Source organism: Perognathus longimembris, chromosome 3 (assembly GCF_023159225.1).
Source record: "Perognathus longimembris pacificus isolate PPM17 chromosome 3, ASM2315922v1, whole genome shotgun sequence".
NCBI lineage: Eukaryota > Metazoa > Chordata > Mammalia > Rodentia > Heteromyidae > Perognathus > Perognathus longimembris.
Genome location: NC_063163.1, coordinates 86,325,595 through 86,352,044, shown reverse-complemented (window position 1 = coordinate 86,352,044; position 26,450 = coordinate 86,325,595). Strand labels below are relative to the sequence as shown.

Genomic DNA, 26,450 nt, shown 5'->3' with positions numbered 1-26,450 from the left:
ATCAACTCACTTAGTCTGCACATTAACCCTGTGCAGGAAAGTGTTATTATAGCCATTCAAATGAAGAAAGCTCAGAGCAATGAATTTCCCAAGGCTGGGAAATGGCAGGCCCAGAATTCAAACCTACGCTGTCCAGAGGTCTCCTAACCCACTGAATAGTATCCTAATCCTTTGTACAAATCTGAGCTTGGTTCTGCCAGGCTTATGTTGGAATGATTTAACTCTTGCTTCTCCCAGATGATTGTGGGCATCTAACAACACAGAAGTTGCAGCTTCTAAGCATCCTCCCTTGATAGTTCCATAACCATCTGAAGGCAGCCAGCAATGGACCAACTGTTGCAACAGTTTATTTCCTCTGCCTGAAAATTTCCCCTTTCTCATGTGAGCTTTCTCTTGTACCTCCCCCCCCCCCCCAGCCCCTCTTTATAGAATAACTCTGGGGCTCTTCATCTTGCATCACTGGGTCCTTTTATTTCTAGCATTTATCTCAGTCCTGGCCCCCACTGGCCTCTTTCTTCACCAGATGGGTCAGTTCCACGAGGGTGGAGCCAGGTTAAGTCTGGCCTCCCACTGCCTTTCCAGAAGCCAACTCAATGTAGGGCCTAATTTATTATCCTGAGGTTGTTGTAAACTTGGTGCTAAATCTGTAGCTGGTTTCTCTCCTAAAATGTTGCAGCAGCAGGCAAAGCAGTCTTCAAGCAAGGAGGAATTAAATTGTTTCCCCTTTTTTTTCATTACCAACGGCTGTCACAAGCACAGTGTCTCCTAGCATGGAAGGCCTCCCCTAAACCTGCCTGTTTCTAAACCTCTTTAGTGACCTGGGCATGAACACATGAACATCCTTCTGCACACTTCAAGATGCGAACTCATGAAGAACAGAAAGAAGACTTAATTATTTCTGCAGGTGTCCAAGGAGAGCTCTCTGAGGCCAAAAGTAATTTTGTAAAAGCTAAATCCCCTCCCCCAGCATATTAAAAACAATTACTCGATTAAAAAAAATCAATTCCCAGTACAAGCATCGTGGCCTAATAATGTGACACAGAAGCTGAGCTCTAGACAGTGAATGAGTCCTTTAATCCTGCCAGACTCCGGTTGCTCCTAAGTAGGTTATACTTTGGAGATGCTAGTGTTGAAAGTCTCAATTTGAAACCCAGGTCAAAGGCTTCCTCACTCCACACCCCGGCAACCCTGCTTCAAAGAACCATCACTGGGTGCCAGTGCTGACTGACGCCTGTACCCCTAAACTACTCAGAAGGCTGAGATCAGAGAAGTACAGTTGAGGACAGCCCCACAGGGAGAGGGGAGGTTGAGAGAGAAAGAGGAGACAGACAGACAGACAGACAGAGACAGGCAGAGCAAGGGCGAGGCCAGAAATGGAGCTGTGGTTCAAGCGGTGGAGCGCTGGCCTAGAGCACAAAACCTCAGGGATACGCCTAAGCCCTGAGTTCTAGGATCAGGACTAACACAGAAAAAAGTCATCGCAGTCCATCACGCTTGGTAAATGAACAAAACTTAGGCATTTAGCATCAGTTAGCCGCGTACCGCTGCTGGGCGTTGGAGTCGGAGTAACAGCCCCAAGGGGTGTCAGCTGCGGCCCAGAACCCGGAACTCCACCTCGCACGTGGCCAGGCGCTGGCCCGCGCTTTCCGTGAGGCCCCGCCCACAGCGCGTCTGTGCACCTCCAGCCCTTTCCGCCGGAAGTGACGCGTAGCCGCGGCCTAGCAACCGTTGTCAAGGAGCTGTCTCTAGGAGCCCGCGGGAGCCGGGTACCTCCGGGGGGGTGGGGAGGTGGTTTCGTGAGGAGAATTTGAGGTAACCTCGCCAACTCGCGGTCGGAAACTCCCCCGAACCCCGAATAGGAGAGGGCTCCCGCCAGTTCCTGGCCCCTCTCTCGAGGCGTGGGAGACGCAGCGGCGAAGCCCCTCGGTCGGGGGTCGGGCCTGCGGGCCGCGCGGGGAGCCAGGCCGCTTCCTCCCAGCTGGCTGTGCGGGTCCCCCGTCTCCCCACCCCGGGCTGGGCCGCTGCCGGGGGCTGCGGGCCCGCCTTGTGCGGGTACCACGCACGCCCCCCGCGTGCAGCAGGCACGGCGCGGCGCGGCGCGGCGCCGGAGGCGAACTTCGCCCGCCTGGTGCCCCCTCTCTGACCTGTCCTGGGGCCCCTTGGAAAGCTGGGGTCCCCAGGCTTGGGAGAGCCCCGCTCCTCTCCGCGCCCTTCCTTGAAACTTTACACTCGGTCGACCAGACTTTGGAGTTTATGATTTTTGAAAGAGGAAAAAGGAATGGACCTTTCAATAATTTCTAAATGATTTACCATTAGCTACCAATGTATGCGAAAGTCATGATGTGGACTTTACTTACAGTGCTCTAACGTGCAGAAACTTGCACCTCCAATGTGGATATTTTTAGTGTATGTAAAAGTTTTCCTTCTAGATAAGGGGAACTTCAAATTTATAAACTACCCTGGTTGTACTCTTTCTTTTCTTTTTTCTTTTTTTAAGCAATTTTATTTGTTCATAGTGTTACCATCATCATGAATTTAAAAAAAAAATATGGTTTCTAGATATTTAGCTCCACTTACCCAATTAAGAAGCCTAATTCAGAGCTGGCCACCCCAATGTAAGTCTTGGGCAAAATAGCACCTGTTTCCTAGTTTTTACTATTAGGGGGCACTGAGGTAACATGTTTGCTTTCTTTCTTTTCTTTTAGCAGATCATTGTTTAATTGCTAAACTTTGCCTTGATAAAGTTGTTTCGGCAGTTAAGAAATTAGATACTTCTTTTTTTTTAAGTAAGGATCTTTCTTACCACTAAGGTCACTTTCTTTAGCCTTTGGTTTCAGTTTTCTCTGAAGAAGTTAAGTGGAGCTAAATCATAAAAGTCTCAAAATCTAAGAGGTTTAGATTCTAAGTATATCATGTTCAGTAAGAAGCCTAGAAATGATTAGGAATGGAAGAGGGGGCTAACAGACAATTGAAAATTTCCCCCAATTGAAGACTAAAAGAAATGAAGGCCTGAGTTGCTCAGCATGGCAAAACCTAGGTAGGCCTCTCAACTAAGCCAACAGGGGAAGAGCAGAAACAGAGGAGTGGGTATTGTGGCTGGAGTGTGCCATCCACTCAGCTTCTTCCTTTCAAGAGAACAAATTCTCAGTTTTTATGTAAGAAATGTGGGATGCTAATTTAAGGAAAAAAATTAGAAGCATGTCTACAACTACATGATTAACATCAGGGTAAAAATGATGCTGTATAAGAGAGATTTTAACATAGGTAGGATGTATTATTCATTTGTCCATGTTAATTTGGGCGGTTGCTGGCACACTTGAGGCATATGTAGAAATGTGACAAATATTAGCAGTATATACTGTAACTTTCATAAAAAGTCTTCATACTCCAATTTCTTTTGGTAAAATGGCATTTTAACAATATTCTTATTCCATACAGAATTACACTTTTATGTTTACTTGCTAGAACTAAGTTCTTTTTTTTCCCCCAGAGGTTGAAGATTTTTTTTTTCTACTTTCACTCCTTAGTTTTAAAAGTTATAAGACGTAATTATGAGTGATCAAATCAAATTCATTGTGGACAATCTTAATAAGGAGCCTTTTAAGAAGAATTATAATTTAATCACATTTGATTCCCTGGAACCAATGCAACTATTGCAAGTTCTTAATGATGTTCTGGCTGAGATTGACCCAAAGGTAAGAGTCTTTATTTCTTTGTAAAGATGACAGGACAGCCAGTTTGCCTCTAAATAGCGCCAAGTCTTGAGCAAATTACTTGACCTCTCTGTGCCTTATTTTTCATACTTGCAGTAGTAAATCTTTATGTTTTTTTGTTAACTTCTAATTTAAATAATCTAGTTGTACCTTACTTAGAAACATAAATAGACATAAATAGATTTTGTCCAAGAATGAAAATACTTTTACAGAAGCCTTTGTTGTATTGTAAGTAGCTCATATTTTTTATGTACTGGCCTTCTCTCTCCCCCCCCCCCCAACTGGAGACTTTTTAGGATTGACATTTTAAATGTACCTCCTGATCTTTGTGTTTCCTCATTTGGAATGGGGGGGGGGGCTGTATACTTAAAATGTGTTATGAGGGCTGGGAAGGTGGCTTAGTGGTAGAGTCCTTACCTTGCATGCATAAAGCCCTGGGTTCGACTCCTCGGTACCATATAAACAGAAAAAGCCAGAAATGGCACTGTGGCTCAAGAGGTAGAGTTCTAGCCTTGAGCAAAAAGAAGCCAGGGACAGTGCTCAGGCCCTGAGTTCAAGCTCCAGAACTGGCAAAAAAAAAAAAAATTATGAAGAGACTACTAGGCCTGTTATAATCTAGCCAAATAATTTTTAAGTTTAAATATTGCTTTTTGCTAGATATGCAACAGTGACGTATTTCTCAATGTCTTTATTTATTAGCAAGTTGTTGATATCAGAGAGGAGATGCCAGAGCAGACAGCAAAACGGATGTTAAACCTTCTTGGTATCCTTAAGTACAAACCTCCAGGAAATGCCACGGACATGTAAGGATCTGCTCACTACTTTCCTAAACCATGTTTTCATACCCAAATCCTCATATACAATGATCGGTATTATAGGCAATACCTGGCCACCCAAACTGGATGGCCTGAAGACATCATTGAATTTCAGTCCTTCAATTACTACTTTATCATGCAGAAGTCCTAAGTGGATCAGTCTTTTCCCCTAACCTAAAAAGTTGGCTAAGCACCATTTTATCATTTGCTTTTCATCCTAGATTTAAAACAACTTCAATGAAGTGAAGTATAATGACTAACTGTGCCAATTAATGTTTTAACACAACTTCTTTGGATACTCCAGTGATATATTGAGAGCCTAATTTTAAAAATAATTCAGATTAATTAGGACTGACCTTAAAATAACCTTGAGTTTAGCCAACTGCAGTGGTTCAAGTCTGTAATCCTAGCTGCTTGGAAAGTGAAGATACAGAGATTGAGGTTCAAGGATAACCTGGGTATAAAGAAGTTCTTGAGATTCCATCTCAGCCAAGGGCTGGATGAAAAGCCACACCTGTTATCTCAGCTGTGGAAGCACATTGGCTAGGGGCATTGACTCACTGATCATCCCCAGCAAGTTGGGAAGCAGAAGTAAAAGGATGACAGACCAGATTGATCCGAGCATATAGTCAGACCCTACCTCAAAAATAACCCATTCCTAAAAGAGGCTGGAGATGTGGGTCAAGTCATAAGAGAACCTGCATAGGTCCTGAGTTGTTTCCAGTACCACCATCACCACCACCACACACACACATAAAAGTCTTGAGTTTATCTTCTAAACCTAGTTATAGGCAGCTGTCATAATATTAGAAATCATTTCTAGCTGTACTAATAAGCACTGGGGTGGGTGTGACTTTCTTTTTTAGGAGTACTTTTCGTCAGGGATAGGTGATTGGAAGTAAACCTGTTATTTACCCAGTACTCCACTGGCTTCTTCAGAGGACTAATGAACTGAAGAAAAGAGCATATTTAGCTCGGTTTTTAATAAAACTTGAGGTACCGAGGTGAGTTTCTTCAGGAAGAAACAGTGGCTGACACGAATAAACAGGTACACAATACAAGCATAAAAGATATTTTGAAACTGTTTGCAATGGATTTCAAAGGTGTGCATATTGTTCATATATGCCTTCATCTCTTCAATGGCTTTTTTTTTTCTCAAGAAATAGGCAGTACCAGAAGTAAAACAATACTACTTAGTAGTCAGCTGTAATCACATCTTAAACAATGACTTGTTCACACAAAGGCTAGTGAATGGAGTAGGTACATGGGAAATGAAAGGAAGGAAATGAAGATTTTACTTTGTAGTCATAAGTAGAATCCTGAGCTTGAGACTGCTGTGTGTGAACGTGCGACTTTTGTCATCCTCACTGGAGAGGAACAGGCTAGCATAGCAATGTTACCAGAATAAATGGTAGAAGTCAGCACTACCCTGGGCCATTTGCAACTTGTAAATCCTTTGTAAGGAGGTAGGCCAAGAAGCCACATAGACTTGAAATCTCAAAGTGGGTAGAGATAGGTCTGGGGAGTTTGAAGTCTCAGTACAGTTTCTCTTACTAGAGTTTAGAGTCACGTTGGGTTCTGGCTGAAGGTCTTCAAGTTGTTGACAACTAATGATTCTGGTTGATCTGATCTGCCAGGGTTCTTAAAACACTGCTAGGTCAAGTACTACTGGCTCATGCCTGTAATCCTAGCTACTCAGAAGGCTGAGATCTGAGGACTATGGTTTTAAGCCCACTGCGGCAGGAAGCTAGTGAGATTCTTCATTTAACTACCAAAAGCCAGAAGTGGAGATGTGATTCAAAGTTTTAGAGTGCTAGCCTTGAGCACAAAAGCTCAGGGACAACACCCAGGTGCTGAGTTCAAGCCCCAGGACCAGCATAGTCACATGAAAAAACTATTTTTAAAATTCATTTGACTCCTCTTTATTGATTACATGTATGGGTTGTATACTGTGGCAGGTCTCAGAAGTACCTCAGTGTGAACCATGAATGTGAATCTTCCTGGATGCCACTGATGAGAGAGACAGACAAATAACTAGTCAGAAATAACTTCACAGGCCCAGAGAATTCTTCTCTGAAAATGATGGATGGATAGAGTTGCCTGTGCTAGTCATGAGGGATTCCTAGGGAACATTCAAAGGAAATAGGATGTCTAAGCCAGAGGTGAGAGAGTAATTTAAAGATCAACATAGCTAAGAGTATAGAATATGAGGTGGGAAAGCAAACCAGAGATAAAGCTGGAGGAGTATTTAGTGGCCAAACTGTGTGTGTATGTACATATGTGTGTATGTGTGTGCATGTGCATGTGTATATGTTCACATGTGTGCCCATTCAGGGGCTTGAATTTAGAACCTGTTCAGCTTTTTCCATTGCTTGCTCTCTGAGCTTTTTGCTAGTTTTACTTTTTATTAATTGGGGATGAATCTTGAAGATTGGTCTTCTTTTTTTTTTTTTTTTTTTGGCCAGTCCTGGGACTTGGACTCAGGGCCTGAGCACTGTCCCTGGCTTCTTTTTGCTCAAGGCTAGCACTCTGCCACTTGAGCCACAGCGCCACTTCTGGCCATTTTCTGTATATGTGGTGCTGGGGAATTGAACCCAGGGCCTCATGTATACGAGGCAAGCACTCTTGCCACTAGGCCATATCCTCAGCCCCTGGTCTTCTTGAATTGTCTTCAAACCATGATCCTCATATCTCTGCCTCCTGAATAGCTAGGATTACAGGCATGAGTTATCAGGGTCCAGCCAAACTACTTTTTTTGTGTGGTACATAAATGTTGGTTCTTGAAGTGATTTAAGTGATAGCTACAAATTAAAAGATAATATTAAGAAAACCCTACTTGACCTAATCATTAGTTTATAACTTACTCTTTTAGTATGAAGAGCTGATGGAAGCTTTTAAAACTTTGCATAAAGAATGTGAGCAGCTCAAGACATCTGGATTTTCTACAGCAGAAATAAGAAGGGTAAAGAAGAGACAATTATTAAAATACTTGTTTGGATTTGAATAATATTAGATTTAGCATATACTTAGCAAATAGCACCTTTCATTTGTAGAACCTCTATTCTTGTTTTTTAGGGTTTGTTTTTGGTCAGTTGTGGTACTTGAACTCAGGGCCTGGGTACTGTCCCTGAGCTCTTTTGCTCAAGGCTAGCACTCTATCACTTTGAGCCACAGTACCACTTCTGGTTTAATGGTGGGTAATTTGAAGATGAGTCTCATGGATATTTTTCCCTGGGCTGGCTTTGAACTGTGATCCTTAGCTCTTAGCCTCCTGAGTAGCTAGGATTGCACGTGTGAACCACTGGCACCTGGCAGAACCTCTCTGTTCTTTAGTTGAAGAAATTAATGAGACCAGGGTAATTTTCAGAGTTCTATGTTTTATATGGACTACTAGTAGGGATTTAATAAGATTACATTTTGAGTCTTTATCTGATGAATGCCTCATATATAAGATAAAAATACAGAAAACAACAATGAAAAATAATTTTATTGTGTGTATTTTAATTATACTTTTATCTTGCTTTAAAAATTATTACATTGTGAATGTATTTTTTATGTTTTGGGGTTTTTTTTGCTAATCTTGGGATTTGAACTTAGAGCCTGAGCATTGTTCTTGGCTTCTTTTTGCTCAAGGCTAGCATTCTGCCAACTTGAGCCACAGCGCCACTTCTGGCCTTTTCTTTATATGTAGTGCTGAGGATTTGAACCTAGGGCTTCATGTATACGAGGCAAGCACTCTTGCCATTAGGCCAGATTCCCAGCCCCCATACAATGTGAATGTATTTTATTATAGCTTTCCTACAAAATGATTTTTTTTTGTTTTTTGTTTTGTTTTTTTTTTGTGGCCAGTCCTGGGCCTTGAACTCAGGGCCTGAGCACTGTCCCTGGCTTCCTTTTGCTCAAGGCTATCACTCTGCCACTTGAGCCACAGCGCCACTTCTGGCCGTTTTCTACATATGTGGTGCTGGGGAATCGAACCCAGGGCTTCATGTATACGAAGCAAGCGCTCTTGCCACTAGGCCATATTCCCAGCCCCCTACAAAATGATTTTAATGACCAAATTACATTTCATAAGTAGATAGTTTAAACAATATTACCTGGGCTGGGAATATGGTCTAGTGGTAAGAGTGCCACTAGAAGGCCTGGGTTCGATTCCTCAGCTCCACATATATAGAAAAGGCCAGAGGTGGCGCTGTGGCTCAAGTGGCGGCAGAGTGCTAGCCTTGAGCAAAAAGAAGCCAGGGACAGTGCTCAGGCTCCCGGACTGGCAAAAACAAAACAAAAAACAGTATTACATTTGTTTGTTTTGTTTTGTTTTTTACCAGTCCTGGGGTTTGGACTCAGGGCCTGAGCACTGTCCCTGGCTTCTTTTTGCTTAAGGCTAGCACTCTGCCACTTGAGCCACAGCGTCACTTCTGGCCGTTTTCTGTATATGTGGTGCTGGGGAATTGAACCCAGGGCCTCATGTATATGAGGCAAGCACTCTTGCCACTAGGCCATATCCCCAGCCCACAGTATTACATTTGTTTTGATTTCTTGCTAGTGATTATCTTCATCAGAATATTTTGCACATATATGTGGTTATTTCCATAACAAAAAATTTAAAATTAAATTTATTTTTTCATTTCATTTTTTGGTGGTCCTGGAGTTTGACCTCACAGATTCATGCTTACTAGGCAGGCAAACCTCCATTCATTTTTGCTGTTTTTTTGTTTTGTTTTGTTTTGCTTTTTGGTGCTGGTATTAAGAGCTTGAATTCACAGCCTTGAGCTTTTTTGCTCATAGGTGATATTCTGCCACTTGAGCCACACTTCCAGTTCCAGCTTCTTGCTGGTTAATTGAAGATAAGAGAATCTTAGTTTTGTCTGCCCAGACTGGCTTCAAAACAATTTCCTTAGATCTCAGTCTTCTGAGTAGCTAGGATTATAGATGTGAACCAAATGCCTGGCTACTGTGGTTATTTTTGAGATAGAGTCTTACTTTTTGTCTGAGCTGGCCTAGTAAGCAATCTTCCTATTTATGCTTCTTGCCATAGCTGGGATGACAAGAGCATATTACCCATCCATCTTTTTATTGGTTGAGATGGAGTTATGTGAACTTGGGCAGGCTGGCCTCAATCCTCTATCCTCCCAATCTCTGCCTCCCAAGCAATTTGTATTTCAGGCATGAGCCATCATTGCCCAGCCTAGAACTGCTTACTAAATTCTGTTAAATTTTTTTTTTTTTTTGCCAGTCCTGGGGCTTGGACTCAGGGCCTGAGCACTGTCCCTGGCTTCTTTTTGCTCAAGGCTAGAACTCTGCCACTTGAGCTGCACAGCGCCACTTCTGGCCATTTTCTATATATGTGGTGCTGGGGAATCGAACCCAGGGCTTCATGTATACGAGACAAGCGCTCTTGCCACTAGGTCATATTCCCAGCCCCTTTATCAGACATTTAAGTACTCTCCCTAAACCCTTGCTAATGAATTTTGTTAGTTTTAGAATTCCTTAGTTATCAATTCCATTTTTTTCTTTTTCTTGGGGGGGGGGGTACTGGGGATCAAACCCAGGACATTGCACTTGCTAGGCAAGCGCTTTGCCACTGAGCTACATCCCAGCCCTCAATTCCATTTTTATATTCTCATTAAATTGACAACATTAAATGGTTCTGTCCTAATAGAGATGGCTGTTCTGACTAAAATGTACTTTATGTCTTAGACAGCATTGTGAAACCTCTTGTTGCAATTAATACACACAGAAACACATACTAATAAGTGACAACAAAGTAAAATGGCCTGATGAGGGGAGGGATATTGAGGGTGGGGGGAAAATAGAGATGAATGTGGTAGAAGAAGTGGGAGAGTGGGCTGGGAATATTGCCTAGTGGTAGAGTGCTTGCCTAGCATGCATGAAGCCCTGGGTTCGATTCCTCAGCACTACATATGCAGAAAAAGCCAGAAATGGTGCTGTAGCTCAAGTAATAGAGTGCTAGCCTTGAGCAAAAATAAGCCAGGGACAGTGCTCAGACACTGAGTTTACGCCCCAGGACTGCCCCCTCCTCCCCAAAAAAAGGTAGAAGTGGGAGAGTGAAGGGAGGGGGAAAGGAGTGAGTTTGATCAGGATTCGTGATATGTATCTATGTATATTTTCTATACATATGTATATCTGTATATACATATGTATGTATCCTGTGCTCTAGAGATAACCACTCTTCCTATTTCAGTAAATATATTTAAACCCTTTCCTTGGAATTGTACTGTGTATGAATGTTATAATTTGCTTCTTTCAAATGTCATATCATGGGGCTGGGAATATGGCCCAGTGGTAAAGTGCTCGCCTCGTATACCTGAAGCCCTGGGTTCGATTCCTCAGCACCACATATGTAGAAAAAAGCCAGAAGTGGCGCTGTGGCTCAAGAGGTAGAGTGCTAGCTAGAGCAAAAAGAAGCCAGGGACAGTGCTCAGGCCCTGAGTCCACACCCCAGGACTGGCAACAAACACAAAACAAATAAACAAAAATCAAATGTCATATCATGACTATCTTATATCATTAAACATTCTACTGCATAATTTTTATTTTTAGTTTTTTGGCCAGTCCTGGGCCTTGGACTCAGGGTCTGACCACCATCCTTGGCTTCTTTTTGCTCAAGGCTAGCACTCTGCCACCTGAGCCACAGCGCCCCTTCTGGCCGTTTTCCATATATGTGGTGCTGGGGAATCGAACCGAGAGCTTCATGTGTAGGAGACAAGCACTCTTGCCACTAGGCCATATTCCCAGCCCCTACTGCATAATTTTTAATGGCTTTACATTCTACTTTACTGTAGTTTATTTAACAATCCTCATTTAGAATGTTTTAGTTTTTAGGATGTAATTGACACCAGTGCGTATACTTACAGGAGAGTCTGTGACTTATCATGCATATTTTATTAGAATAAATCCCCAAATATGGCATTATTGAACTAGAAGGAAAGCATCCTTGCTTTAGAAGTTCTAATGTTATTCTTTAATACAATGTTACAGTAGTAAGAGTACCCATTTCTGTGATTCTACCAATATGACTTCTAGTATTCCTATATTAACATTGTCTTCATTACATATTTAATAGAGCTTGTTAGAAGGAAGGTAACTTATTTTTAATGTCTTTCTTCAGGGAGGGGGGAGTTGGTTAATTAACAAACCACACTCAGATTTATGTCTTGAGAACCTCATAGCCTTAGAAATAATCTGGATGGAAAAAAAAAAACTAAAAAAAAAGAAAAAAGAAATAATCTGGATGGAAATTTGGCAGAATACATGGTTTGGCACTTAACAGAGCAGATGGAGTGTCAGCAGCTGTTGTTCATGTATTTAGACCTGCACACTTCCCACTATAGAAGATTTTTGAAAAATCCTGTGCCCATATTTGGAATCAGAACACAAATGTGCTGGTTGGCAGCTTTACTTTGCTATGTTATAACCTGCTTTAGTTGCCTTTCTAGATGAACACCAAACTGCCAAAAAAAAAATTACCCTGCATAAAGGACCCTGGGGATGGAGGGAAGAGAAATGTCCTTTATCCAAGGAAGATCTTTGTCCCTTATTGCTCAGGTTGTGCATGATAAAAATGATAGATACATGATCATATAAAAACCTTATCAGAATGCTACAAACTAAGAATCTTTGCCACTTTTTTTTTTTTTAGGATATTAGTGCAATGGAGGAAGAAAAAGATCAGCTTATTAAGAGGGTTGAACGTTTGAAGAAAAGGGTAAGTTGAGAATTAGTTTTGTAGATTTTTGGCCCAAAGTCCCAAGGACTGGCAGAGAATTAGGAATGCAGCTAAAGATTAAGCCAGGCTTGGGTGTATGTGAAAGGATAGGGCTGAAGGAAGGAAAGTGACTCTCTCCAGCCAGTAGCACAAAACCTCTAAGAACCTGAAGTCTAGACCTTTGCTGTCATCCCTAAGGAAGTACTGTTTAACAAAAGGAAATAAGTTGATGTCTGAGTCACATGACACATTAATTTCTTTCTCAAATCTGACAGTAACATGTACTACTTATTCCCTTACCGTAGGTGGAGACAGTTCAGAATCATCAGCAGATGCTTAAAATAGCAAGGCAACTTCGAGTTGAGAAAGAGAGAGAAGAATTTCTTGCACAACAGAAACAGGAACAAAAGAATCAGGTATACACACCAGGTTTATATTCTCAAGATGAAAGGACTATCTCCTTTTGGTAATTCAAATGTGAAGAGAAAAGGAACTAGTAATGTAGAACTTTTTTTTCAGTTGTGGAGCTTGAACTCAGGGCCTGGGAGCTGTCCCTGAGTCCTTTTGCTCCGGGCTAGTACTCTACCACTTTGAGCCACAGTGCCACTTCTGGTTTTGAGTGTTTAATTCTCTTGGGGACTTTTCTGCCTAAGCTGGCTTTGAACTTCGATCCTCAGACCTCAGCCTTCTGAAGAGCTGGGATTACAGGCATGAGCCACTGGGGCCTGGCTGAAATGTAGAATGTCATACTTCCCCGTGGTAGCATGATGAAATACTCTTAATTAAGAGCATTCTGTGGCTCCAATAGCAACAACAGTACATCCTTGTGGATTCTACACTGTTTGTGTCGCTGTACATTCTTTTGAACTCTGCTGGGCACATGTTGTTCTCACAATACTAAGATTCATTGCAATGGGAAGCTGTCAGATCAAGTACTGATGAAATGGACAGACTCTCTAAAGGGCATCATTAGTTTTCTGAAGTTGTAAAAACATTCTCCTTTCACAGAACCTTTTCCATTTAACTCTAGTATCAAGTGAGTGAATCATGAAAAGGCTCAAAATCAACCACATTCTGTGCTTTTAAACTTCTATGAGAGGAAAATATTTGACCCCTAATCATTACTTTTATTTATTAAAAATGTGTTTCAAGGGGCTGGGAATATGGCCTAGTGGCAAGAGTGCTTGCCTCGTATATATGAAGTCCTGGGTTCAATTCCCCAGCACCATATATATATAGAAAATGGCCAGAAGTGGTGCTGTGGCTCAAGTGGCAGAGTGCTAGCCTTGAGCAAAAAGAAGCCAGGGACAGTGCTCAGGCCCTAAGTCCAAGGCCCAGGACTGGCAAAAAATAAAATAAAAGAATAAAAATGTGTTTCAAAATCTGAATAGACGTAGATTTGAAAATACCTCTCAAGTCAGTTTTGTTTCTAAATGTGCAGTTGAAATTGATATTGAGCTCCATTGGAGCTTGACTTGCATCAAGTCAAAAGCAGCTCCCTGCTTTTCCTGAGCCCTCAATGGTTATGTAGCACCACTTTCTGATTCTAAAACTTTGTGAGAATGTTAACATTGCTTTGGATGAAGAAAACTATTTTATACAAGAAAAGCTTGGGCTGGAAACGTGGCTTAGTGGAAGGATACTTGCCTAGCATGCATGAAAACCTGGGTTCGATTCCTCAGTACCACATAAACAGAAAAAGCCAGAAGTGGCGCTGTACCTCAAGAGGTAGAGTGCTAGCCTTGAGCAAAAAGAAGCCAAGTACAATGCTCAGCCCCTGAGTCCCAAGTCCCAGGACTTGCAAAAAAAAAAAAAAAAAAAAAAAAGAATGCCTGATGTAATTTTTATTTAACAAATATTTTTTTAATCACCAAGTTCAAATAACTAAAAAAAATTCTAAAAGCTTTTAAAGATATTTTACTTGAAAGAATACTCTGCCAATTACATTTTTGTTTTAATGTAATGTTTTTCTTAGTTTTTTTAACCATTAGTTCCTTTTATATAATAAACTATTTTCCATTGCTTGCCGATGTGAGTATAACTTTTAATAGACTAAGCAAATAATCAAATTGTATTTTAAAGCTATTTCATGCAGTGCAGAGATTGCAGAGAGTACAAAACCAGCTGAAAAGTATGCGCCATGCTGCAGCAGACGCAAAGCCTGAAAGTAAGTGAAAGTGATTATATAATAGTGGTCATTAGAGAGTATCAACTTAGGCTGGGGATATGGCCTAGTGGCAAGAGTGCTTGCCTCGTATACATGAGGCCCTGGGTTCAATTCCCCAGCACCACATATACAGAAAATGGCCAGAAGTGGCACCGTGGCTCAAGTGGCAAAGTGGTAGCCTTGAGCAAAAAGAAGCCAGGGACAGTGCTCTTGCCCTGAGTCCAAGCCCGACTGGCCAAAAAAAAAAAAAAGAGTATCAACTTAAATCAGGCAACAATAGGGATTAGTTATTGTCTGTGTGATTATGTCCATATTAATTATTGTCTATGATCCCATTCATATGAAAAGTCCCAAATAGAAAATCCAGAGAGGGGGCTGGGGATATGGCCTAGTGGCAAAAGTGCCTGCCTCATATACATGAGGCCCTGGGTTCGATTCCCCAGCACCACATATACAGAAAATGGCCAGAAGTGGCGCTGTGGCTCAAGCGGCAGAGTGCTAGCCTTGAGCAAAAAGAAGCCAGGGACGGTGCTCAGGCCCTGAGTCCAAGGCCCAGGACTGGCCAAAAAAAAAAAAAAAAGAAAATCCAGAGAAAGAAATCAGTCAAGTTAGTGGTTTGCCTTGGGCCAAGAGGACAGCTGTGTGATGGTGATAGAGTAGATAGAAAGTAATGCCAAGGGCCTGGGCATGTGGCTTAGTGGTAGAGTGCTTGCCTAGCATGCCTGAAGCCCTAGGTTTGATTCCTCAGAATCACATAAACAGAAAATGCTAGAAGTATCCCTGTGGCTCAGGTGGTAGAGTGCTAGCCTTGAGCAAAAGAAGCTCAGGGACAGTGCCCAGGCCCTAAGTTCAAGCCCCGAGACTGGCAAAAAAAAAAAAATGCCAAGGAGTTTGGAGATTTCTTTTGAGGTTGATAATAGTGTTCCAAAATTGATTGTGCTAATGGTTGACAATGTGAATATCTAGAAAAACATTGAAATGTATATTTAAGTGGGTAGATTTTATGGGGCAGGTGGAGTGGTCAAGTGGTAGAGCTTGTGCTTAGCAATCATAAGACCCTGAGTTCAAACCCTGTCTGCAGTTCAAAAACTGCCTCCCTCAAAGAAGATAGTCATCTCATAAGCAGAGGAGCCAGGAAAGCATATAGGAAGTACTGCATGACTATGGTGTACATTGAACACTTTTCTACGTCTTCCTTTCTTCAGTCCTGAAAACAAAGGGAAGATTGAGGGAATGAATGGAAAACTTGTGAACTTGCCATTAGTAGATTTTTACACAACAGAACTAAAAATAATTTTAAGGCTTTGGGCCAGACTTTTTTACACAATCTTAAGTACATAGAATGCTTAAGCCGGAAACTCATTGTCTTAAAGTAAAGCTAGAATTTGCAAATGTGGAGTGGAACAATCTGAAATAAACTTTACAAAGCTTTTTAGGCTTGGAATTCATAACACAACCATTATTCATGGAAAATCTGTGTTTGTGCATCTTCCAAAACAGGAAACTATTCAAACTTAAAAGTGTAATTTAGGCTGGGTGCTGGTGGCTCACGCCTGTGTCCTAGCTACTCAGGAGGCTAAGATCTGAGGATCACAGTTCAAAGACAGCCCAGACAGGAAAGTCTGTGAGATTCTTACCTCCAATATACCACCAGAAAACCAGAAGCTGCGCTGTGGCTTAAGTGGTAGAGCACTAGCCTTGAGCTGAAGAGCTGAGGGACAGCACCTAGGCCCAGAGGTCAAGCAAGCCCCACGACTGACAGAAAAACAACATAATTTAGGTTTTCATTTAACTATAAACTAATACTTTATAAAATAAAAGCTCCCAAACCAAAAGCATTTATGAATGTAGATACTTCACCAGATTTTAACTTGTATCTTTAGTAATGTCTTTTTTGGTTTGAACCTGATAAGTTACAAAATTCATCCAGAAGTATCACTAAAAGAAAAAGAATAAATGACCACTTATGGAAGAGAACACCTCGGGTAGATTTCAGTTGTATTGCCATTTGGCTCATTGATTTCTTAAACACTTAGAAGGAACAATAAGAATGCAACAATATATCAGATTCTCCAAGGGTTTTTTTTTAAATATCATAGGATTTTATTTTGTTTTGTTTTGGTTTTTTTGCCATCCTGGGGCTTGAACTCAGGGCCTGAGCACTGTCCCTGGCTTATTTTTGCCCAAGGCTAGCATTCTACCACTTGAGCCACAGCGCCACTTACGGCTCTTTCTATATATGTGGTGCTGAGGAATGGAACCCAAGGCTTCATGTATACAAGGCAAGCACTTTACCACTAGGCCATATTCCCAGCCCCAAATATAATGGGATTTTAAAGAAATAGGATATAAAAATTGAAAAAATCAGTTGGTCACAGGTGGCTTTGAGGATCTGAGGATTGAGGTTTGAAGCCAGCCAGGGCAGGAAAAGTTCACGAGACTCTTAGCTACAATAAACTACTCAGAAAAAGCTGGAAGTGGTGCTGTGGCGCAAGTGGTAGAGTGCTAGCCTTGAGCACAGAGGCTCAGGGACAGAGCCCAGGTCCTGAGTTCAAGCCCAAGGACCAGAAAAAAATGAAAAAAAATCATACCACTTTTTCTGTAATTGTGTATTCTTTTTTTTTTTTTTTTTGCCAGTCCTGGGGCTTGAACTCAGGGCCTGAGCACTGTCCCTGGCTTCTTTTTGCTCAAGGCTAGCAGTCTACCACTTTGGCCACAGCGCCACTTCTGGCCATTTTCTATATATGTGGTGCTGGGGAATTGAACCCACGGCTTCATGTATATGAGTCAAGCACTCTTGCCACTAGGCCATGTTCCCAACCCTAATTGTTTATTCTTTAATGTAAGTTGTGCTTAATAATCATTCTAATTGACATCCAAAGACTTTATTGACTAATTTCTTTTTTTGTATGTGGGTTGTGAGGTTTGAACTCAGTGCCTGGGTGCTGTCCCTGAGCTTTTTTGTTGTTGTTGTTCACTTTATTTTTTAGAGGTACTGGGAATTGAACTCAGGGTCTCAGACATGCTAGGCAAGTCCTTTGACACCTGAGCCATGCCCACAGTCATCCCTGAGCTTTTATACTCAAGGCTAGCACTCTACCACTTTGAGCCATATCACCACTTCTGGTTTTCTGATGGTTAATTGGAGATTAGAATCTCTCAGACGCTCTTGCCCAGGCTGTCTTCAAACCTAAATCCTCAGATCTTAGACTCCCAGATAGCTAGGCTATTAGTTGTGACCCACTGGCACCCAGCCAGTGGCCAGTTACTATGCTGGGTACTGTACAGAATGCTTTGACAGATATGCCCTTTCTAGGTCATATATTTCCAACCCTGTATGGAATATCAAAACACCTACTCAGCTGGGCTAAATAAATATTCATTTCCTTTTTTTCCTTAAAGGTTTAATGAAGAGGCTAGAGGAGGAGATAAAATTTAATTCATATATGGTAACTGAAAAATTTCCTAAAGAATTAGAGAACAAGAAAAAAGAATTGCACTTTTTACAAAAAGTGGTTTCAGAGCCAGCAATGGGTCATTCTGATCTTCTTGAACTTGAATCTAAAGTAAGTGACAATCAACAATCATCTTTTCATACCTCCCAATTTTACCTCATCCCCAGTTTTGTAAAAATTATGTTATCTTCTATCTATAGTGTCCTACTCATTACTCTAAAGTTAGCCTATGCCAAGAGGTAACAACTCTTTGATGAATTGTCCTTACAAGAAATTGGAGGAGATGATGATGCTACTTAATACACATGGTGTCTTAAAAGCCTAGTTAACTCAGGAAACTAGGTTACTTGAATATATGGGGCTGAATATGGGGCTGGGAACATGGCCTAGTGGAAAGAGTGCTTGCTTTGTATACATGAAGCCTTGGGTTCGATTCCCCAGCCACCACATATATAGAAAATTGCCAGAAGTGGCGCTGTGGATCAAGTGGCAGAGTGCTAGCCTTGAGCAAAAAGAAGCCAGGGACAGTGCTCAGGCCCTGAGTCTAAGCCCCAGGACTGGCAAAAAAAAAAAAGGAAAAAAAATTCATGTCTTCAAAATATAATCATTCAGAGAGAAAATTTTAAAATATTCTGAATATTACTTTTACTTCTAGGCATAATATAGCAATTCTATAGTAAAATGAGTATTTTAATTAAATATATCACCTTTGTAATTATTCAACTTCATTGTAATGTTCACTGAAACATAGTATCATGTAATGTTTTTGTTCCCTAGAAATAGGGATGTGTGTGTGTGTGAGTTTTGGGGCTTAAACTCATAGCCTGGGCTCTGTACCGTGAGCTATTTGCTCAAGGCTAGTGCTCTACCACTTGAACCGCAGCTTCACTTCCAGCTTTTTTGGTGGTTGATTAGAGATAAGAGTCTCATACTTTTTTTGCCTGGGCTAGCTTCAAGTAACAATCCTCAGATGTTAACCTTCTGAGTATCTAGATTTCTAGTATCTAGTATCTAAGCATGAGCCACCAGCATCTAAATTTGTTGGAATTATTATTTCTGAAATAGGGTCTTACTAACTATACCGAACTGACTGGCCTTGAACTCAGGATTTGATCATGAGTACTCATGATCATATCCTGAGTATCCTTAGTAGCTGAAATTATAGACATACACCACCATGCCAGACTTCACTTCAGGTTTTCAGACAGCATCTTTTCAATAATAATGTACAAATATTTCATATCAAATAATTTAGGTTAATTTAGAAATGGGTGATTAAACCCATGTGTATAATCAAATTGTTCCAATATATCATGAAATGTAGCTTGTTTCTAGAAATAATCATAACAATTCACTTATAATATTAGTGGAACTATTCTTTTTATTGAATTGCTAATGGTAAGAATGTAAATTCACAGGTGGATATGGCTAGATATCACTTAGTATTTGTAATCATAAGTTTTAAAATTATTTTAATGTAATTTTAGATCAATGAAATAAACACAGAGATCAATCAACTGATTGAAAAGAAAATGATGAGAAATGAGCCAATTGAAGGCAATCTCTCATTATACAGGCAACAGGTAAGACCACTTTTTTATATCCTGTACAGCTAAGTCTATAATCTCAAGGGTGAGTGTGTTCCTTGAAACTACTGGCTGTGCTACCTATAAGTCCTAAAGTGGGAAATAAATAAAGAATAAATGTCCTTCTGTTATTACTAATCTTAGACCATAACGAAGAAAACCACAAAACACAGAGAGAGAGAGAGAGAGAGAGAGAGAGAGAGAGAGAGAGAGAGAGAGAGAGAGAGTGTGTTCATGGGGATTGAACTCAGGGCCTGAGTACTGTCCCTGAGCATTTTTGCTCAAGGCTAGCACTCTAGTGGTTGAACACTATTTTCAGTTTCCTGGTGGTTAATTGGAGATAAGAGTCACAGACTTTTCTTCCTGCAATTGCTTTGAACTGCAATCCTCAGATCTCAGCCCCTCGAGTAACTAGGATTACAGGTGTGAGCCATCATTGCCCTGTTGGAATTCATGGTTTAAATGAAAAAAAATTTTTTTGTGTGGTACTAGTGTTTGAAGTTAAGGCTTTGTGCTCAGCTGGCATTCTGTCCCTTAATCCCTGTCTCCAAGCCTGTTTTTTGTTATTTTATTTATTTATTCAATCCTGGGGCTTGAACTCGGCCTAAGCACTGTCCCTGGCTTTTTGCTCAAGGCTAGCACTCTACCACTTGAGCCACAGCGCCACTTCCAGCTTTTTTCTATGTATGTGGTGCTGAGAAATCGAACCGAGGGCTTCATGTATACGAGGCGAGCACTTTACCACTAGGCCATATTCCCAGCCCCTCGTTTGTTATTTTACAAGGCGAGCACTTGGGTAGCTAATAGCCAATAGCACAGTTGGTAGCTAATAGCCAATGCTGCCTTTATGGCTAAGAATAGCCATTTGGGTTGTGCAAATATTTGCGCAATTCTGGTAAGCCAGGTGTTTGATTTTGAACTTACATTTTATTTTTTAGAATGCCCCAAATGTAATGGCTATTTTAAGCTTTCATGATAAAATATGAGCATTGACTTTTATAAGATTATCTGTGCTGGGGCTGGGGATATGGCCTAGTGGCAAGAGTGCCTGCCTCATATACATGAGGCCCTGGGTTCGATTCCCCAGCACCACATATACAGAAAATGGCCAGAAGTGGCGCTGTGGCTCAAGTGGCAGAGTGCTAGCCTTGAGCAAAAAGAAGCCAGGGACAGTGCTCAGGCCCTGAGTCCAAGCCCCAGGACTGGCAAAAAAAAAAAAAAGATTATCTGTGTTGTGGTTCTGAAAATAAAACATTCTTTTCTCTAGTGTTAATTTCTGCTTATCTCCCTGAAAGATGTTTTCATTAGTATTTGAGTGTTACTTGAGAAGACTTGATGATTTTCATTGGTACGTTCTTTGTTTCCCTATTGATATGTTCTGTATCCTCAGGGCTTTTTTTTTTTTTTTGCATTTTATTCCTCAGGGCTTTTGTCTTTTGGTTGATACTATACATTCTATGCTCAAGTTACATTTATAATTGATTTATAATTGAAAAGATAAGTAGTAGGTTAACCAGTTCTGGTCAGGAGAGGCAAAGCTGATACTGAAAATTAGCTTGGTAAAAACCTAATGCATAATTATACAAGATAATAGAAATGTGACTGTATGTCCTATTTTATATCCATATTAAATGCTCAATCAGGCATCCATTATTTCTCGTAAAAAAGAAGCCAAGGCTGAGGAACTTCAGGATGCCAAGGAGAAGTTAAGCAGCCTAGAAAGAGAAGTGTCAGTAAAGACAAATCAGACCCGAGAATTTGATGGCACCGAGGTTTTGAAGGGAGATGAGGTAAGTTGAGATATCTCATGGAACCAAGGGTATAACTACTGGGTTTGGACTTTCTTAGTTTGAATATTTATGAAAAGATAATCTTATTTCCAAAAACCTAATGGGTAGCAATGTGGCTTAGTAGTATAATGCTTACCTAGCATGCATGAAGCCCTGGGTTCAATACCACATAAACAGAAAAAGCTGGTAAGTGGCCCTGTGGCTCAAGTGTTCTGTAGAGTGCTAGCCTTGAGTAAAAGAAGCTCAGGGACAGTTCTCAGGCCCTGAGTTCAAACCCCAGGACTCTCAAAAAAGAAACACAGACAGACACACACACCTTAAGTCTTTTTGTAACAGTGGTACGATACTCTTGATATAAAATGGGAGCAATCTGACTCAAGGTGGTTCTTACCTGCTACCCCAGTCTATTAGGAGGCCAGTCTATCTCAACCAATAAAGATGGCCATGGTGCTGTCTGTCATTCTTTGTTAGAGGTATGAATAGAGAATCACAGTACAGTTCTACTTCAGCTTCTGGTGGAAAAAAATTAGGGACCTTGTCTGAAACATAAGGAAAAAGGACTGGGAGTTATTATTGGTCAACTTTGTCAAGAGACGAGAGTGCTTAACCTAGTGAGTGTGAAGTCCTAAATGTAAACCATAGTACCACCAAAAAGTAAAACAGTAAGATAATAAAAATAAGGTAATAATAAAAAGTTAAAATAATAAGTTAAAAATAAGACACTAAAGACAGTAAATTTACTATTAAATTTTTTTTTAATTTTTACTTTTTGCCAGCCCTAGGGCTTAGACTCAGGGCCTAAGCACTGTCCCTGGCTTCTTTTTGCTCAAGGCCAGCACTCTACCACTTGAGCCACAGCACACTTCTGGCTTTTTCTATATATGTGGTGCTGAGGAATCAGACCCAGGGCTTCCTGCATGCTAGGCAAGCACTCTACCTCTAAGCCACATTCCCAGCCCTATTAAACAAATTAATAATAAAATATGAGGTACTTTCCCTTTTTAAGTGAACTCATTGGTTTATAAGTATTAAATTATAAAAGTGGAAAACAAAGGTAGTAAAAACTAACAAATAACATAAAAATTTGTCTTTGTTGTTGAACATATTTCTATAAAAGTCTAAGGAAGGTGGGTGCCAGTGGCTCATGCCTGTAATCCTAGCTACTCAGGAGGCTGAAATCTGAGGATTACAGTTTGAAGCCAGCCCAGGAAGGAAAAGTCCATGAGACTTATCTTTATAAACTACTAACAAAAAAAAAAAACTGAAAGTGGCTATGTAGCCCAAGTGACAGAGTGCTAGTTTTTAGTATAAAGAGGCTCAGAGACAGTGCCCAAGCCCTAAGCTCAAGGTCCAAGACGGGGGAAAACAAAAACAAACAAACAAAAATATATATAGTGGTCAGGCTGTGGTGGCTCACACCTGTCATCCAAGCTACTCAAGAGGCTAAAATCTAGGATCACAGTTCAAAGCCAGCCCAGGTGGAAAAGTTCATGAGATTCTTCTTATCTCTAACCACAAGAAAACCAGAAGTGGGGTTGTGGCTCAAAGTGGTAGAGCACTAGCCTTGAGTGAAAAAGCTCAGGGCCAGTGCCCAGACCCTGAGTTCAAGCCCTTATGACTGACCCCCCCAAAAAAAAATTGGCAGTGAATTTTCACTTTAGCCAAACACAAACGGATTGTTCTTAGGGTGCCATTTTTCAGTATAGTATTTCTAATTGTAACCTCCCAATATGCCTTGAGCTAGATGGAGAAGTCAGTGTTTGATTGAAAAATCCCCCCCCCTTTTTTTTTGTCAGTCCTGGGGCTTGGACCTCAGGGCTGGGGTGCTGTCCCTCAAATCTAACGATCTACGACACTTTGAACCAGGGCTCCACTTCCAGTTTTCTGGTGGCTAATTAGAGATAAGTCTCATGGACTTTCCTGCAAAGGATGTCTTTGAACTGTAAGCTTAAGATCTCAGCCTCTGGGCTGGGAATATGGCCTAATGGCAAGAGTGCTTGCCTCATATACATGAAGCCCTGGGTTTGATTCCGCAGCACCATATATATAGAAAATTGCCAGAGGGCTGGGGATATGGCCTAGTGGCAAGAGTGCTTGCCTCCTATACATGAGGCCCTGGGTTCAATTCCCCAGCACCACATATATAGAAAATGGCCAGAGGGGGCACTGTGGCTCAAGTGGCAGAGTGCTAGCCTTGAGCAAAAAGAAGCCAGGGACAGTGCTCAGGCCCTGAGTCCAAGCCCCAGGACTGGCAAAAAAAAAAAAAAAAAAAAAAAAAAGAAAGAAAATTGCCAGAATTGGTGCTGTGGCTCAAGTGGCAGAGTGCTAGCCTTGAGCAAAAAGAAGCCAGGGACAGTGCTCAGGCCCTGAGTCCAAGCCCAGGACTGGCAAAAAAAAAAGATCTCAGCCTTCTTAGTAGCTAAAATTTGCAGATGTGAGCCGCCAGCACCCAGCTTCCTTTGGATTTTAATGTCTGATTTCATTTTGCTTTATGACGTGGGAATCTTTTAAATGAACTTGGAAGCTAAAATCATGGCCCTGTGTCATCTTTGCTATCCACAGAAGAAAAAAAGATTAATTATGTAGCAGTTTTTCCTGTTAAGAAACCTTGGTACTTCCTAACATTTTCACTTTTCTTTAAAAAAAAATGCTGCCCAGTTGACAGGAAATCCTAATCGCTGTGGCCATGTGATTAGTGCTTCCAGTTCATTTAGATGTTCTCTATGCAAATGTGAGGGAAGAGAACCCAATGCCAAGTTAGTAGCCTTTATTTTTGAAAAGTCATGGTGAGTAGAAGTATCGGTGGTAGAAAAAAGTCTTTTTAAGGGAAAAAGATTAACTTTAGAAATGATAAGGTCAACTTAACTTTTGAATAATATTTGATCAGAAACCAGAACAAGTCAAGTAAATTATTTGGCAGTTACCTAAAAGAACAGAAGGTATTGGGGAACATTATGCATAAATTTATAAAGAACAAATCTTAGTAGACCAATTTTATTTTCAACTTTGTAGGGTGACAGGCCATATGGATGAAAAGGAGGAAGTTTGCTAAGTTTATATAAGGTAGCTGGACTTCACTTAGGTTTCTGATTTGGTATCACATAATAATTACCAAAATAATCATGTCCTTTGCCACTTGTCTGATAAGACAGTTCAAGAGAAGGTACTAAGAAAGAGACAAAGCTAGGTGCAGTGGTTCATAGCTGTAATCTGATCTACTTGGGAGGTAGAGATCAGAAGGACTGCTATTGGAGGTCTGCTTGGGCAAAAAAAGTTCATGAGAGGGGTTGGGGATATGGCCTAGTGGCAAGAGTGCTTGCCTTGTATACATGAGGCCCTGCGTTCAATTCCCCAGCACCACATATACAAAAAACGGCCAGAAGCGGCGCTGTGGCTCCAGTGGCAGAGTGCTAGCCTTGAGCAAAAAGAAGCCAGGGACAGTGCTCAGGCCCTGAGTCCAAGCCCCAGGACTGGCCAAAAAAAAAAAAAAAGTTCATGAGAGCCCATCTCAGCCAATAAAAGCTGCATGTGGTAGCACATGCTAGCTATACACAGGGAGCATAAATAGGAAGATCATGCTAATCCGCACATAAATGTGAGACCCTACTAAAAATAATAAGTACAATAAATTAATTAATTAAAAATAAAATTCAAAACAAATAAGCAAAAAGAGGCATGGCTCCAGTGTTAGAGCACCTGTCTAGTAATTAGTAATTGGGAAGCCCTGAGTTCAAACCTCGCCCCCTGCAAAAAGAAAAAGAAAAAAGAAAAGTGGCCAAACGGATCCAATTTCTGATTACTTTTCTGATTGTGAATGACAAGTGCTGTAGGCATTTTTCTTCACTAGGCTTGTTTATTAATATCTCCTTATTGTCCTTATTAATAAAAGAAGAAGTGTCTAAATGCTTTTTTTCTCATTGTTCTTTGGTTATAATTTTAATATTTTATTTCTATTGTATTGTCATACTTGAGGTAATACACAAGAATGAGCAAAGGAGTGTGTTTATTTCTTGTTCTTCTAACATTTTGACAGGAATTTCTGGAGCAGTTGAAATTACCTTCTTAGTGATAGGAGATACATTTTTCAGCTGGGTGCCTGTAATCGTAACTACTCAGGAGGCTGAGATCTAAAGGCAGGAATGTCTGAAAGACTATTATCTTTGATTAACCACCAGAAAACTGGAAATGATGCTGTGGCTCAAAGTGATAGAACACTAGCCTTGAGCAAAAAGAGCTCAGGGATAGCACCCAGGCTCCAAGTTCAAGCCCCAAGACCAACAACAAAAAAAGATACATTTGATAGCCAGTCTAGCTTTTCTTTTTGTTCACATTGAGAGGTAATAAAAGGTTAAGTTTAGTAATTTTACTTTCTAGATATAACTAAATATTGGTCATTATGAATATTTAAGCTGGGTGTTGGTAGCTCATGTCTGCAATCCTAGTGACTCAGGAGGCTGAGATCTGAGAATCACAGTTTGAAGCCAGCCCTGGCCTGGCAGGAAAGTATGTGAGACTCTTCAATTAAATCACAGAAAAAGCCAGAAATGATACTGTGGCTCAGATGGTAGAGGTGCTAGTCTTGAGCAAAAGGAGCTGAGGGACAGCACCTAGACCCAGAGTTCAAACCTCAAGATGGGGAAAAAAACATTAGCTTTTGTATCTCAAAGGTTTTCATCTTAGACTTTAAATATAAACTAATTAAGTAAAAGTATGATTGAATTGATAGTTTGTAAACATTTTGACTGATGTTATCTTTGAGTCAAAAAAATTACCAAAATGATCTTTGCCCTAGATTCTGACCTGTTTGTTACTTGTATAAAAAAATCAGATTAATAATAATAAAAGTTTATTATGCAGTCACAATGTGTCAAACACCATACTGAGCTTCTTGTATGCGTTTATCTCATTGTACTCTGAGATAGATATAATTTTGATTCCCTATTTTTACAGGTAAGAGAACTGAAGCACACAGAGTTGAAACTAATTTGGCCAAGATCTTGGTGTTAGCATTTAGTAGTACCAGAATTAGAACCAAGACAGTTCAGTTTCAGAACCCTCAATAATTTATACATGACAAAGCTAGAAGGAATAGCCAACCTGAGATAGGTAATACGGTTACAATTTAAAGTTGTCTTGATAGGTCAGAGCACTATGCTTAGTTAGACAAACAAAATGTTGTTAATGGGATTATGTGGTAG

The 26,450-nt window shown here is 40.7% G+C and overlaps 1 protein-coding gene across 1 annotated transcript in view; it reads left to right on the top strand.

The window, feature by feature from the left end:
• Nucleotides 1–1,702: 1,702 nt before the first annotated feature.
• The window catches only part of Ift81 (intraflagellar transport 81), an 80,498-nt gene continuing 55,750 nt past the window's right edge, over nucleotides 1,703–26,450 (top strand). Inside the window, 12 exon segments of the mRNA XM_048342975.1 lie at nucleotides 1,703–1,812; nucleotides 3,528–3,695; nucleotides 4,413–4,516; nucleotides 5,395–5,530; nucleotides 5,532–5,576; nucleotides 7,401–7,490; nucleotides 12,189–12,254; nucleotides 12,560–12,670; nucleotides 14,337–14,421; nucleotides 17,824–17,987; nucleotides 19,364–19,459; nucleotides 21,106–21,252. Of these exon segments, the coding sequence (XP_048198932.1) occupies nucleotides 3,552–3,695; nucleotides 4,413–4,516; nucleotides 5,395–5,530; nucleotides 5,532–5,576; nucleotides 7,401–7,490; nucleotides 12,189–12,254; nucleotides 12,560–12,670; nucleotides 14,337–14,421; nucleotides 17,824–17,987; nucleotides 19,364–19,459; nucleotides 21,106–21,252 (1,188 nt within the window). The 5' untranslated portion in view covers nucleotides 1,703–1,812; nucleotides 3,528–3,551.